Here is a 15,279-nt window from a genome sequence, read left to right as displayed (position 1 = left end):
TGGGCAAAGGGAATAAAACAAATAAGGATTCACTGTGCACGCAGCCTGAACACATTTCTAAATACAATATCTTTTCTGCTGCAGCTTAAATTGCATTTAGTATGCTCGTGCCTTTATAAATATAAAACTGGGAATGATAATCTGATAATGATAATTTGTGTCTTTGCAAATGATTCTTAAAAGTTGAAGTAAATACCATGTGTTTATATTTTTTCCCTTGGGTTCATTTATCTGCAGGGACCCAGTCCAGTGGAGGATTCTTCCAGTCCCAGTTCAGCCAGTACACAGCAGCCTCGGGGTCGACACAGTTTTGTCCAGGAACACTTCCAGGCTCAGTACAGGTGAGAGGGATATAAACAGCTCAGATGTTTCAGATGTGTGGTCTAAATGGCTGATTGTCCATCGTGTGGTGGACATTAAGTGTCATACTGGTGTTTTACCGGCTGCATAAGGAATTTCTGTCAAACGCTTGTAACTCAAAGCTCAGAGTAAGAAGTAGGATGGAGACAAAATTGAGGAACTATCCTCATCAATGTTGCAGCTTGCACCTGATTCTACTGGGCACTTCACCTCACGCCCTGAGGTTGCGTTTGAATAAACCAAGTACAACACATTCCGTTAAAGAGAAAAGGTATTCAGCACAGGTGAGAATGTATTTTCTCTCCTGTGGATAAGAATCAGTAGCTTGAGAAAGTAGGTCAGACTGGCTTGCAATGGATTCAGGGGGTTTATCTTTAGAAAGGGCTTCTGGCTCTCCACTTAATTCACAGCTGAAAGTCAGAGACATGGGTTCTCAAGTTTAATAGAGCCTCTAATGGAACTGACTCTAGACCTTTCAGCAACCTTGTCGCCACACATGGCAGAGGATGTTTACTCAGGAGATAAGGCTGAAGTCAAGTTTTCACCTCAGATTTAACATTCATTCTCTAGTACAAATACAAAATGTTACCAAAGCTAAATTGAGCAAAGCTTTTAAGCCTTTATATTCTGAACATTTTTCATATTTTCTAAACATTTTCGGGGCAGAGTAGATTTCAAATAATCTGCAATCTAGTAGATATAATAACTATACCTGAATGCTGTTCCAGTTTGTGAAATGTGGATGAATCGATCGGGTGTTGACAGCTGACGACAGGTGTCTCCAACGTGTCCGAGTGACGAACTGTGTCCGTGCTCACTCACCTCTCTGGACTCTTAGTGAACCGGCTTAAGCGTCTGTTTGCAGTCGGCTCTTGGTTCCAGTTGTAGATGGGCTTGTCTGTCAGTTTGTTGGAGTAGACATTTCCCCTCGACACCACCCTGCTGTGCCTGACATTAGGACCGACTAAAGTTTGTTCTCTAGCTTGTTCCAATTAAATTCCTGTCTTTGTTTCAGCCAGGCGGCAAATAGGAAAAGGTTAATTTGTTTTTGTGTTCAGTAGAGAAGTTTCTAAAATGGAAAATAAAGCCTGACCTTAAACAGGCACGACTTTTGAACATGAGTGAATAAGTAAATACATACACACCCATAGACACAGTAAATCATGTGTGAATTCACAATGTAAATGCCAGATGTTATTATTGATACACTGTTAAAGGCCTAATGTTCTTTACTTATCCCCTTACTCTCTGGTTGATTCAGCAGTTTGTGCTACACTGACAAAGGAAAATTGTTTCCCGGTTCACAAAAGCATTTTTATAACACACAAATTAAACACCTTTTTCAAAGTAAAGTCCTCAGTTGTGATGAATCCTTTTTCAGTGTAGGTAATGTTGCTGTTTTGTTGGATGCATTTCAGTACCATCAGTGATGTGCATAATGGCCCTTGAAATATAAGAGTGTTAAGTAAATATTCTTAGCAGCCAGTTGACAACAACACCTTTGTGTGGACCTTTCAGTCAATCACTCAAATCTTTGGCGTTTAGAATTCTCAGTTATATAAAGAGTCTTAAAGGGACTTTGACATTTAGCTAAAACAGTAAGTTTCTTAAACTCTAATGAATAAGTGCAACTATTCTCTCAAATCATCCAAACCTTTTTTTACTTAAACACAGTCTGAATAGAGGCACGTCGTCACAGCCACACCAGAGAGTCAACTTGTTGTGCTTGGGTGAACACAAATAGTCGACTTGCACAGTTTAGCTTGTGAGTCAATCAATAAAAAAGGCCAGCCTGCGACACATGTACTGTATTGAACAGCTCACTGCAAGATTAACCAGCCATTCAATCGTGGGATGAGACGTTCCCTCACTGAAGGATGATGGATTGAATGTTTAGAACTGGACTGTGTCCCTGTGGTAGGCTAAACGCTCTTTTTCTCACTCTTCCCTGTTGTCTCTCACACTGTTCTCACACACACACAAACAGACACACAAACACCTGAGTGGTTATGTGTCATTATCAGATTAGCTGCCAGTTAATTGGCTGATTAGAGCAACAACACTTGGGGGGAAATTTTCACAACAAAAGTCCCTGGAAGCACCCACTGCATCTTTAAACATCTCATGCAAACACTCACACACTCACACACGCACACACGCACATGCACGCACGCACACACACACATCCTGTTCTCTCCACGCACACACGCATCTTCCCCAGACTTACTCACACACCTGTTTCCCCACATTTAACAAATGTCCCCTCTCCTCCTTTTCTTTTCATGAACAATTCAGTCTATATTTAGAGGGGCATTTCTTTGTGTTTCTATTATGTGGCTGTGAGTGCAGACGATGTAATGTCTTTGTTGTCCTTTATGAGACCTGCTGTAATGAGCACTAGACGCCCAAACCCCTCCCTGCTGCGTGTGTGTGGAGAGAATAAATAGCTGTATTTGCTACCAACACGCACATTTATAAAGTATGTGGACAAACAGAGAGACGTGTATGGCATGTTTTTACACACACACACACGCACAATCATTACCGAGCTGGTGTAATTAGCGAACATGCCTCTGCATCCTATCACTGCTTTGTGTCTGCTGAAGAGGCTCTGTGCTGAGGTGTGATCCCTCCTGAGGCCGGTAGTGACACCGGAGACGCTTCTTACTGGACTAGTGAGGGACAACAGGTCCTCTGTAAGACTTTCACCATCACATGGGGGGTTTATAGAACGCAGAGCCGTTTTAAATAGAACAGTGTGAAAAGCACCAGAATCGTCTTGTCTGATGTGTGTTAGGTTGTGGGTGGCGCGGTACAACGTGCTGCAAACTTTAGAGCACTCTATTTTGTGTGGATCATATTGTTGGACTCACAATGGATTGTTTCATACACATGCGGTGTCTTACTACACTATAGGCTTTGACGATTCGAAGTAAATGAAATCAAGTTCGAGGCAACAACCTGCTACTCTCTATAGTCTGCAGTAAATTACAAATTAATGCAAACAGGTGACATTAGCTCTCTAATGTGAGAGAATTCTGTTCTGTGATCAGATGTTAAGAGATATCAATCAATTGATTGATTGATTGATTGATTTTTACCTTTAGCACTGCTTGACTTGTTTGATACTGTCTTTCTTGATTCTTTCCCATGTAGAATGTTTAGCCATTTTGAAAACCCTTATTTGACTTTGGATTATTGCTATGGACAATCTTGTGTCTGGACAAAACAAAGTCCAAACACAAGATTGTCCATAGCATTAATCCGAAGTCAAATAAGTGTTTTGTCTTTGGACATCGAGGTCATTGTCTCTCGTTCTTTACTTACTGTATGTGTTTATTTCCGTCCTTTGTTGAATTACTTCTCCCGACTTGATTAGATTCACCTATGTCGTGTTTATAGGTGTATTGATCTCATTGTTTCCTCCTTGTTGCCAGTTTGTCTGGTCAGTTCCGTGTGAGGTCATCTGTGTGAGTGCCAGTGTTCTTCCTCATGTATTTACCCTGTTATGTTTGATGACCGTGCTTTTTTACTTTTTTTTAATACCACTACCTTTCTTACAGTCATATACCTAAATGAGAGACTTTGTGTAGCAGTCCTTATGTGTCGTCTGTATGTGGATCCTAACCTGGACATGACCGATACAGCAGAACCAGTAATATTGTATCTTGTATTCCACCCACTCTTCTTTCTTGTTGGTAAAAAACTGGCGCTAATGTTACACACACTGCAAGTCTTATTGCTGACAATTTGGTTGGTTATCCAGTGTTTTAATGGGAGCAGTGAATATAGCCTTGAGTCATTAGCCTAGAGCAGAGATCATCGGCAAACGCTAACCCTTCATTGGTCTGGTACACTCACTACATTTTGCCCCCCCGCCCCCAATCAGATTTCTTCATTTTCAGTTTTCAGGCCCAAGCAACACAGCCTTAAATTGGGGCAACTACAGTAGATCTTGGTGGATGAAGTTTGTTTTCCACATGCAAAAGTGTCTTCGAGCAACAAACTGAAGCATAATCTGCACCCGGTGGTTTGATGGTCCCTTTATCACATAAATGCAGGCAAATTACCACACTGATTAACAGCTTCCTCTGGAGCCACAAACACTTTAAACAACTTTTTAGGGTTAGGGTCCGAGAAAGATCTGTAAAAAGAAGGATGTAAAGTCCAAGGATTCATTAAAAAAAAAACTTCTATGACATATAAGGTATTAAAAACATCCTAGTGTGTACTCAAGGTTGATGTCTTGTAAAAGTAAGTGTAAACATGCAATAAAATCTGACCCAGGAAGCTTTATCGTGGTGAGAACATTTTGTTTACATGTCTGACCCCACTTTGTTCTTTCTACTCAGTCCAGACTCATCCTCTGGTATATCGAAGTGCATTTGTTCATTGAGCCATATACTAAAGCTCCGCCACTAAAATTAGACATACAGTAGCAGATCTTAAAATCCTAAACCTGGGTGGTCTTGTCTGAGTGAAATGTTGGTGGCAGCAGGAGTTAACACTCTCCAATCTGAATGTATGTATATTATATTAATGTATATTATAATTGGTGTCTTAATGATGAAGAGATGCATGAGATGGAGTGAAGTGCCGAGAACCATGTTTTTTGTTTATTACATTGCTCATGTCATTTCAAATTATTTCCACTTCTTATTTTCATTGTTGCCTTATTTGTTCATTGTTGCCCTTTTTTTCAGAATGTATATTCAGTATATTTATATTAATGCTATTTCCCAGCCCTGAGTCTTTAAAAAGCTTGTTTGCTCATTTAAAACATTTAATTATCACATCTGCAGCACATTGATTGTTCTGTCAATCTATTATTAGATAAACAGTCTCACCCTTGTTTCAGCACTAGCTTTTTATATTCAGAATATTTTTTCATTTTGGTCTTTTAAAACTCTGTGACTAAAGAAAGTAAGGAAGCCCACATGCATACACCTTTACTCATATAATTGTATTAAATACGGTTTGTCCTCATTTCTAAGAAGTACATTTAGCTCAACACTAGAATGATTTAGTTTAATCTTATCTCATCTTACAGAGCACATCATTACATAAGATATATTTTCTCTGAGATACTGAGGACAAGTTGCCTTAAAACCATAGTTTCTGAACCTTTAGTTTTATATTGTGTAAACATTTTTTATTATAAATCACTGCATTGGTTTGATGTCTGGTCAGTAACTGTATGTACCACTGTGGAACAACAGCTTCTTCCATAGAAACCTATACAGGGTTGTTAGTAGTCAGACGCTACATTATTGTACACATCTTACATATACATATATATCCCCGCCTACTTCACAACTTCATGAAGAAATTAAGATCCTTACATTTTCGTACATGTCCTCCATTCCTCACCATACAGTGTTTACAAAAATGTTTACAATGCAGAATAGATTAAGTCGTACATAAAACTAATCATGATTCTTATTCAAGCTCGATTTGATATGTATTTGTGTTTTCTTTTTATTTATAGTTATTTATAATGCAATGTATGGTTGATCTGTAAAATACCAATGCTTCAATTACATCTCTTTGTCTTAAGGGTTTGATAATGATATCTTGAGAATCAACTGTTTATTGACTGATCGCATTTTTTAAATCTTAAATTTCATTGTATTGTCATCTGTCGGGTTCTAGCTTTTTAATCCAAGACCTAAACAAAGCCCCATCCAATCCACTGCAAAACACACAGCAAACACAAGCTGCTCTAATTGAAACAACAGAGTGTTGATTTGTCTCTGAGTTCTGAGGCAGCGTGACTCACTCACATTTGATAAATAATGGACACACTCACTGTGTGGTATGGACTTTGTTATCTCTCCTGGCTTTCCTCAGTGTGTTCTTCACATTGTATTCTCATATCATTATTCTGCAGACTGAATTTAGTCTGCACACTGTATAAGTCAGAGCAGAGACTTGTTCCTCTTCTTTTTTCACTCTTTTACTCTTGACCTCCTCTTAGCTGCATGTCATTATTTGGTGTAACTGGAGTCCGATGGCCTCTAAATATGGACGAACGACATATCCCTGCTGTGTGTTATTTTTGTTCTTTTGTTTTCTGGCTGCATCTACGTTTCTCTCTGGCCTCTCCCCTTCTCTTTCTATCTGTATCACTTGGTTGGTCCCTCTTTCTTCCCCTCGTTCTCCTTCCCGATTCTTTTTATATCTCACAGAGAGGCTCCTCAGAGGCCTTTGGTGGAGTTGTCTGATCTGAATAAATGTTTGCGATTAGAGCCGGGGCTGTCTTGTGGTGTGGGGATGCTGATGTGGGAGCCGGTGCTCAAGTCACTGCGCTGTGCCTCGGCGTTTAAATGAGTCTTTGTCAAAGCCTCCCTCCCTCCTCCGTCTGTCACTCTCAGTTTGCACCATCTATTTTTAATGGCACAGGAGACGTGCAGAACGCCCCGGCATCCATCTCGGCAAACAAGAATGTTGTGGATGTCCCCCCCCCCCCCCCCCCCGACACAGTGGTTTGTATTTAGAGGCAGATTCAGTGTGAAAGGATTTACAGTTAGTGTAATGCAGTGTAAATGGTTTGAGACAGAAACTCTAGTAAATTATGACTTTGAGATTGAGAGATCCTTTGAAGTACATGCAAGTGAGGAAATCCCATTGTTTTTTCTTTAGTCCCTGGAAAGTTGCGCTGAGAGCTGAAAACAATCAATATTTCACAAAGCAAAGCTCAAAACCTTTTAAAGGTTCTTATGCAAGAAAAAAAAACGGATATCCAGTACGACACCTCCTCGCCACCAATTATATGTCTTTATACTGGATTCTTTAAAGGCTTGATACATCATAAAGAAATGTGCAGATGCAGCCAGGTTGAGATGTGCTCGCGTCTTCCTTTCAGAACCATCGGCCCACTCCTCACAGAAGAGTGGCTGCAGGAAATGTGGGCCGACATTGACCTTCCTCACTTTGATTTCTGACGCTTTGCACCACCCACAGTGCTTTCTACAGGCCCGGCCTCACTCCCCCCACTCCCCAACCCGCTGATACCACCTGCCTCCCTCCAGTAGCAGACTTTGAAGTGGGCGCTGGCCAGTTAGTGCAGAACATTATCGAGTCATTACCACAACGCTTTGATCTTGTTCTCCCTTTTTGTGTTGCGAACGCTGAAGTCATTTTAGCAGATTTGTGTTGATGGAATTTTTTTGTCCATTTATGCAATACACAGTGTTTGTGAGGAAGATCTTCACACACACTGGTCTTACTCATTTAAAAGCATGAAACTCCTGCAAAATGTTGCTAGATTTGACTTTAAATTACATTTAAATTGATTATTTTTTATTCATTTGTTACGACTGTAACTGCTCTCACAGTGCACAACGTTGTGTGTCAAAATCCTCATTGATTAAAGCTGTGGGTTGCTCTGTATTTATTATTAGTTCACTCACTCACAACATTGCCTCCAAAGCAATGTTGTAACGGAGCACAGAGGGGCGTCGCTATCAGCTGACTGGTGATGCGTCTGGCTATTGACGGCTCTCACTGATCGATTTAAAAAGCCTTTAGTGGCCCCGTCCCAATCCCTCACTATACATTGTATGTATAATCATATTAGAGATTTGGGACATTAGTATTTATTGCTGTTTTTTAATTCCTCCAGCAGAACTGTCAGAACCCTCCTCAGAACTCGATGAGGATGAGTCACAGAATCGTGTGAATGCCTGTCCCAGCACTGCACACCAAGAAATGATGAAGCAATTAAGCGAGAGCAAGAGTGCATGAGAAGGAAAGCACGAGAGATAAAGGAAATGAGAGAGTGGCTGAGGGAATGAGAAGCAGTTCAAATGTTTCAATTCACCCGCTTGCTAAAACGCTGCTTTGCGTTGTTTCTTCTACACTGAAAAACCTGGATGTAAAATCCTACTGTTGCGATGCAGACTTCTGTCGTCGACCCTGACACATGTCAACGTGCTCAGGTAACTGCTGTTACTTATTCAACGAGCTGACGTGAACCCATTTATCACCAAGTTAATTAGTCAGTTAGTTTCATCCAGGAAGGAGGAAACTTAAGTATGAAGGTGACACTGAGAATGTTCCTAAAGTGAATGCGAGAGAGATTGTGTGTGCGTGGGTGTGTGCGTGAGTGTGTGTGTGTGAGTGTGTGTGAGAGAGAGAGAGTCTCATCAGTCACTTTAGCTGAGTTAATTTCCCCTGACAGGAAGTTGTATATTCTGATAGAGAGAGATGAGTGCCCTCCAATCCATGGCCAGTGACACACTGATTGACAGGCGGACAGAAGAAGATTAACTCTCTGGGCTCTGTCTCTGTCAGTGTCAGGAGGAAGACTGACGTATGGAGAACTGTGACATATGCACCTCATGGTTTGCTGGGGTGTTTAATGACAAAATGTAATTATCTGTACATTGATATCAGTTTACTTCATCGTGGCTAAAAACTAGCATTGGGTTTGTGTACAAACAGAATCTTTTTGGATAACTTAGGCTCTTAATATCTTTCTTTCACTACACTGTAAAAATAGAGCCTCACTAATTGATGAAATAAGATCAAACAAACATCTTCTATTAAAACATAAAAGTGATTCTTATCCATAGAGACAACGTCACACTTTACTCGCGTACTTTCATTAGAATCATCAGATGTGGAGTATTGATAATTGCTCAAAAAGTTCCGAAGCCGGATGTGCCTGAGGCTGGCTGATGAATGGTCAGTGATGTTTTACTAAAAACAGTCGATGCTATAAATGTGTATTCTGCACACCTGATCATTCATCATTTACAGCGGGCTGCAGGAAATTAATTTAGTAAAGAATTGATTCATACACATGTTTTTTGGGGGGGCTTAATAAAACCATCAATAAGTCTGCTGCTGCTGTTTGCTGTGTGTTTTTCAGTTTAGCGATTCCTGGCTGAAAAACATCTTGATACTGAGAAGATCTTGAAGATTTCTTTGTGCTACTAGGATCTGCCTTATGGCACCAGTATTAATTTTCTTAATGATAACTGGGATGAAAATAGTGGTTGATCATCTACTTATCACTGCAAAAACAAGACTAAAGATACAATTTATCAATAAAGGAGATGTTTTAGGGAAACGTCTTATTCAACACCCTGTATCTGTGAAAACATTAAACACAGTTTCCTCTGCTGCCCAAAATATCTGTTCAGAAGTAGATTTTGCTGCTTGATCTCTTTCACTGCTGTTAAAAGAAAAACATTGTTTTTATATGTATGTCTTGCCAGTAAGGATGTTATCTGAGATTGTTCTAGGAAGAATCCGATTTCTGGATTAGATTAATCCACAATCCACTGAGGGACGAGGCGTCAACGAACCAAAAGCCGATCTCAGACAAGTCCCTGTGAAAAAGTCTGGGTAGAGACCGGAAAACAATTCTTCGGAATTTACCAAGATTTTGCGGTTTTCTGCACAGACATACTCACAACAGCAACAAATCCTCTGCATTATTCAATCGAAAGGCGGAGCAACCAGGTGCAGGAGGCAGAGACAGGAAGTGACGTGTAAGAGCAGAGAAAGTTCGCAGAAACAAATCGTTGTGAAGATAGACTAAAATAAAAACCAGTTGCCGAAATAAGTGTTTGGCAGCCGTAAGAGAAACTAGATGAAGCTATCTACAGTTATGAAACGTCAACAATTTAAAACTCACATCCTCAGTCGCTCTTTTTTTAAAGTTACATGCAAGTTAGTGTCTCCACCTCCATCCATCGCTGTCTGCGCAAACTGTTTACACCGTGAATAAGGTCATGAGTACAGAGACTAAACACTCATTTAAGTTTTGCAGGGTTTAGGCCAGACATGGGCAAAGTACGGCCCGGTGGGCTCTTTAATCCGGCCCGCCGAACTTTTCCAAATATTAAACTAAACAACTAACAATTTAGTAGCAGTTGAATGGCACTTACTTATAGCACTTTGTAGTTTTGCTTTATTTTTTAAGAAATTGTACTTTCTTGCTTCTTGTGGTTCTGGGTTTGTACCCTCTGGGTTGAATGCACTTATTGTAAGACGCTTTGGATAAAAGCCTCCGCTAAATTAAATTTGACCGGGAGTGTGGTGTATAGGGCTCGAAAGGGCACATGATCTCCCTTCACTTTTTCGCTTTGCCCTGTGAGCCCTTCTTTAAAATGAGCGGATCAAGGAAGCGAAAAGTGGACAATAAGTGGCGACTGTTTAACACGGAGTGGACAACAAAATACTTTGTCACTGAAATCCAATCGAAAGCTGTATGTCTGATATGCAGAGAGTACAACATCAGCCGTCACTTTGCTACGAAGCATGCTAACTACGCTAGCAAGCAGTCAACGCAAGAACGGGTGGCTACAGCTCAGAGGTTGGCTGAGTATTTGTTAAATTGCCTTGCAAATAAATGCTTTGCTACTGGTTAAAGGCCAAATCCTTTCATGTAATGATTTTTCCATGTAATTTATATTAGTTCACAAAAATACTCCATCCATCTGTTCCTGGCTCGGCCCCTCTGTCAAATTTTAGAACCCATTGTGGCCCGCGAGTCAAAAAGTTTGCCCACCCCAGGTTTAGGCGATCCCCTAAAATAAAAACTCAAAAAAATTTTTTTTAAAACGACAGAAGGCAAAGGTTTGCCCCTGAAACATTCACACATCTGGGTCGCAAAGTCTTTTGATTGGAGAAAATATTAATACAAATTAAAACCAGTGGAGTGGAGGAATCTTCTGTATATCATAACTTCATAGATCACATTACATGTATCTCTGTCTTCTTGGGCTGCTTACATTTCATCATCTGCATCTCTTACATCATCCCCTGTATTGTGCTGCAAAGCATCTCAGTTGAGCAGCTTGCAGCAGGTTTGTGTATATTTGGTAGTTTAGTGAGTATTTGCATATTTTCGTCTGTGTTGAGTTCTGTCAGCAGCAGAATGTGGTGTTGCGTATCGGCTAAATGTAAGAGTGATGTTCCTTTGGTTTGACAGCTGAACAGTGTATTCTTGCAGACTAGAAACACTGTGGGCCTCACCACTAAACTTCTTTAAATTATGCCCTGTGTGTGCTGGGGGGCTGTACGCACATGTGAAGTTCAGGGTTATGCAAAGAGCTTTGGTGTGTGTGTTTGTGTGCGTGTGTACAGCCTGTCAGTCTGTTTTACTGACTACAAACTGGCATCATTAGTGAGCCTGTGGCTGGCTGTCATGGCGCACCAGGCTGAACACTGACAGTGAGAAAACGAACGTGGACTTTGAAAACTGTTGTGTTGTTGTTTCCAGCGTATTTGTACATTTGACAAGCTTGTCTCTGGCAACACGCACACATGCATGTGCAGACACTGTATTAACGCTGCCAGTGAGAAGAGAGCATTAGGAAGCAACAGTTTCCTCCACGAATCAAATACAAGCAAGAAATAAATGTCACTATAGTGCAAAGAAAGTACTGCAACAAGGACAGTAACTAGCTAATGTATATCCATACTTTTTTTTTATTTAAAGTTCATTTATATAAGAGTACTAATGAAAAACTTCTACCTCAGCAGTGTTGCGCTTGTTTAAACATATAAAGGACAAAAGATTTCCCTCTGACGGAGATAAATAAACCATGTTTGTTAAGTTACTTCAAAGCTTCAAACAAGAAACGAAAATGCAATGATTTTTAATGGAAGGCAACTGAATGACAACAAATTATCTCAGATGAGAAATAGGATTACATTCCTGCACTGAGAGGATTATGTGACAAGAGAACAAACTGAATGTGTTGTTTTCACGTGATTGCCATATTAAAAGGTTAGATTACAGATTACAGTCAGGTTTAGGCCAGAACAACAGGTTGTCTGAGGCCTGACTCTGGTCATGGTTTCTTAAAATAGAATAAAAAGAAGCTTTACCCACACAAGGGACTTCTCCTTGCATGAAGGGAGCCTTTCTGTGGATTAAGTAGTCAGAGCTGAATATTATTGTATTTGCTCATCCGTCCCTCACTCTGTTTCAGCGTCAGGCCAATGTTTGTTTCCGTCACACAATCCTCTTTGCAGTGAAGACATGAGGAATCACTGAGACAAGGACTCTGATATTTACTGAATCACAGGTTAGAGCTGTAGAACACCAGTGTGTTGTCGAGCAACACAACTGCTTGTTAGCCTATCGCTGTTCTAATATTATGGCTAGCAGTCAGTTGGCTCAGATTATCATGACGACAGAAGGAAACAGCCAGCCTATTTGTCCAAAGGTAACAATTCAATTTATTTGTATCACTTTTTATTCAAAACAAAGTATAATCTGGCCAAGAAATGGTCATAAAACTGTTTTTATAATTAGCTTTGACGGCATGACTTCTCCGTTAGAAGCTTTATTGGACCGTATTCCCCGATTTGACATAATAATAGATTTTATTATTGTAATGGGTGGTGGTGCTTACATTTTTGTCACAGGTTTAGTGTTTTTATTCTTTTATTTATTCTTTAGTGACTGTGTTTTTATTTATCTTAAATGTTTGTTTGTATTTCACTCGTGAGTTTCTTTTTATTGTCACTCACTTTTGTAACTTAGTTTTGAGAAGTGATGTATAATTTAAAATACTATTATCGCCCTCCCCTGGTGGCTGGCTGCATTATAGGACATAAATACTGCCTCCTACATGTTAGTGGATTGGACATGGAAAGGTCAAAATACATCTCAAATACATTTTCCTCAAAGACGGCTTCTGTCATTAATGCTAGATCTTTTCACACTGATGTTTGTCCAAAGGCTTTTCCAGTTAGTTTGGTTGGAATGATTCTATTTGATGCTATAAAAAAACAACTGGTATTGTTGTACTCAGAAACTAATGTATTGTATATTACAGTGATTATATGTAGTTATAATGTTAACGATGATTGCACTGCAACAATCTATGCTCAAACACACAGACACACAACCATGTCCATAAGCAGTATTTATCTTGTCATGCCTCCTCTCTGATCAGCTCTCTTCTGCTCAGCTCAGAGACCATAACCGGGTCCTGTCTGTGTCTCCCTCTCCCCCAGCTTCTGCTTTCTAGTTTTTTTTCCAGTTCAACTGTCCTGCTGCCAACCTTCTGTTCGTTTTGAATCTGTCCTCCCACTGAGCCCTGCACTTCGCTGTCTTTCTCTTCATCTCCATGTCTCTGCTCTCCTTTTGTTTCCCCTGCGTTTCCAATATCCGTTATCTGCTGCCCTTCATTTTAGTGTCATTCATCTTTGTTCCCCTTTGTTTCCAGTTGAACCTTTTCTCGTTACCATTCCCTCTGTCTAAACCCATCTCCTTCACCTGCCCTCTCTTTTTTCCTCTCTCTCCATATCTCTCCCTCCTCTTCTCCTTCCTAGCTCAGTATGTTCTATAGCACGCAGACCTTTTCATGTGCTGCAGTATCTCACCTGCCTAAGGCAGTGTGTTTTTGTTCTGTGCAAAACATTTTGAACAGCATCCCACTTTTGTTGCTTTGCTTCCCTGTTCCCAGTCCAGATGTCCTCTTTCAGTGCTTGGTTTTCACCACCACCATTTAATCACTATGCAGCACATAAGACAGTTCATTTCTACTTCACATTTTCAAAATACTTAAGAGTACATGTGGGGATTTGGTATTTAGAGACTCCCATGTCTGTCCAGCCATCTGTGCAATGTAAAGTGTCATGTAAAGTGTAAGTTTTGTTTTCTATAATGTCCACTCATACCCAAATTGAATAAAGCAGGAACAATTTGGAAAAGGGATGTAGACCATCTTAACCTGAGTAAGCTGAGGTCATCCATGCATCCATCCACCCCTGCATGCAAGCAAGAAAGTCTGAGAAAATTCACACAGACACGGGAAGAACATGCTAACTCCACACAGAAGGGCACTTCATGTTGGAGCTGAGGTCCTACTTGTCCAGGTGATTAACATGTGCTCTCTCTGTCTCTATCTCTCTTCAGGTCTTCTCTGACGTGCCCTCATTGCCTTAAGCAGAGCAACACCTTCGACCCGTTTTTATGTATCTCCCTGCCGATCCCTCTACGACAAACCAGGTGATGTATAACACAGTCAAACTCCTATTTACTAGAACAATGAACTTTTGCTGTTGTTGACCAAACTCAGTTTTAAGGTATTCTTTTATGTTTTCACATCTGTGGATCTGTGGTCTGAGTATATCTGTTGAACACTTTTCTTAGCTGCTGGGAAGTTGACGCTCTGGGTGTGTGGTGCTGTCACCTGATATCAGTGATATCCAGTGGATGTGATCATTTCCACTGCCCGATGGAGCAGAATGATTTGCCTCAGTGAATAAGTAGAACAAAGCCATTGATCAAAACAGATGCACCATGAGAGGACATGTATCAGATGGAAACTTGATCACATGTGTAGCCAAGCATTTGCAGAAGTACACTCTGACTGTTAAGGTATCGGCCCCTGGTCATATCGAATTGATAAAGGCTGGTTATAAATATTTCATGACCGAAGACTTTCTGTGCTGTTTCCCTTTTTAACCACGACAGATGCTGCACAAAATTCAAATGGGATGATATAGGAAGATTGACAGGATGTGTCCTCTTCAGCCTCATGTTAGATTTGGGTCACATGATCGCGTTGGGGATCGATTTGCTCTTGTGGATGGAGTCCTGTGTGTTCAGACCCGTTTAGAATGAGTTAACTGTGGGGCATAGTGACCACAGTGCACCCGGTAACCTCAATGGATTTTGTCCCAAGTAAATCCCTCTGTCTCGGTCTTGCCATGAAATATCTAAAAAGAGGAAAAGACAACCAAAAAAAGGTTTCTAATCACTTCACCAGTTTCTCGAATTGCCTTCATCCAGTGCTGGATGAATCCTCCTATCTTCAAACATGCAGACGCCTTTGCTCTGCATCCTCTCTGCACGGCTTCCGCAGCACTAACCCTGAATTTGCAACGTGAGTCCTCTGACAGTGTGTGGTCTGTCTGAGTCCAGCATAAAGGGAAATTCATTCA

General features: G+C 40.6%; 1 protein-coding gene across 1 annotated transcript in view; it reads left to right on the top strand.

Annotated features, from left to right (window-relative positions):
* Positions 1 to 15,279, top strand: part of usp43a (ubiquitin specific peptidase 43a) — a 96,394-nt gene that overhangs the window by 37,658 nt on the left and 43,457 nt on the right. Inside the window, exons 3-4 of the mRNA XM_053418837.1 lie at positions 238 to 341; positions 14,249 to 14,341. Of these exons, the coding sequence (XP_053274812.1) occupies positions 238 to 341; positions 14,249 to 14,341 (197 nt within the window). The remainder of the gene's footprint in view (positions 1 to 237; positions 342 to 14,248; positions 14,342 to 15,279) is intronic.

The sequence above is a fragment of the Pleuronectes platessa genome, chromosome 3, assembly GCF_947347685.1.
Source record: "Pleuronectes platessa chromosome 3, fPlePla1.1, whole genome shotgun sequence".
Lineage (NCBI taxonomy): Eukaryota > Metazoa > Chordata > Actinopteri > Pleuronectiformes > Pleuronectidae > Pleuronectes > Pleuronectes platessa.
This window is presented reverse-complemented; position numbering and strand designations above follow the sequence as displayed.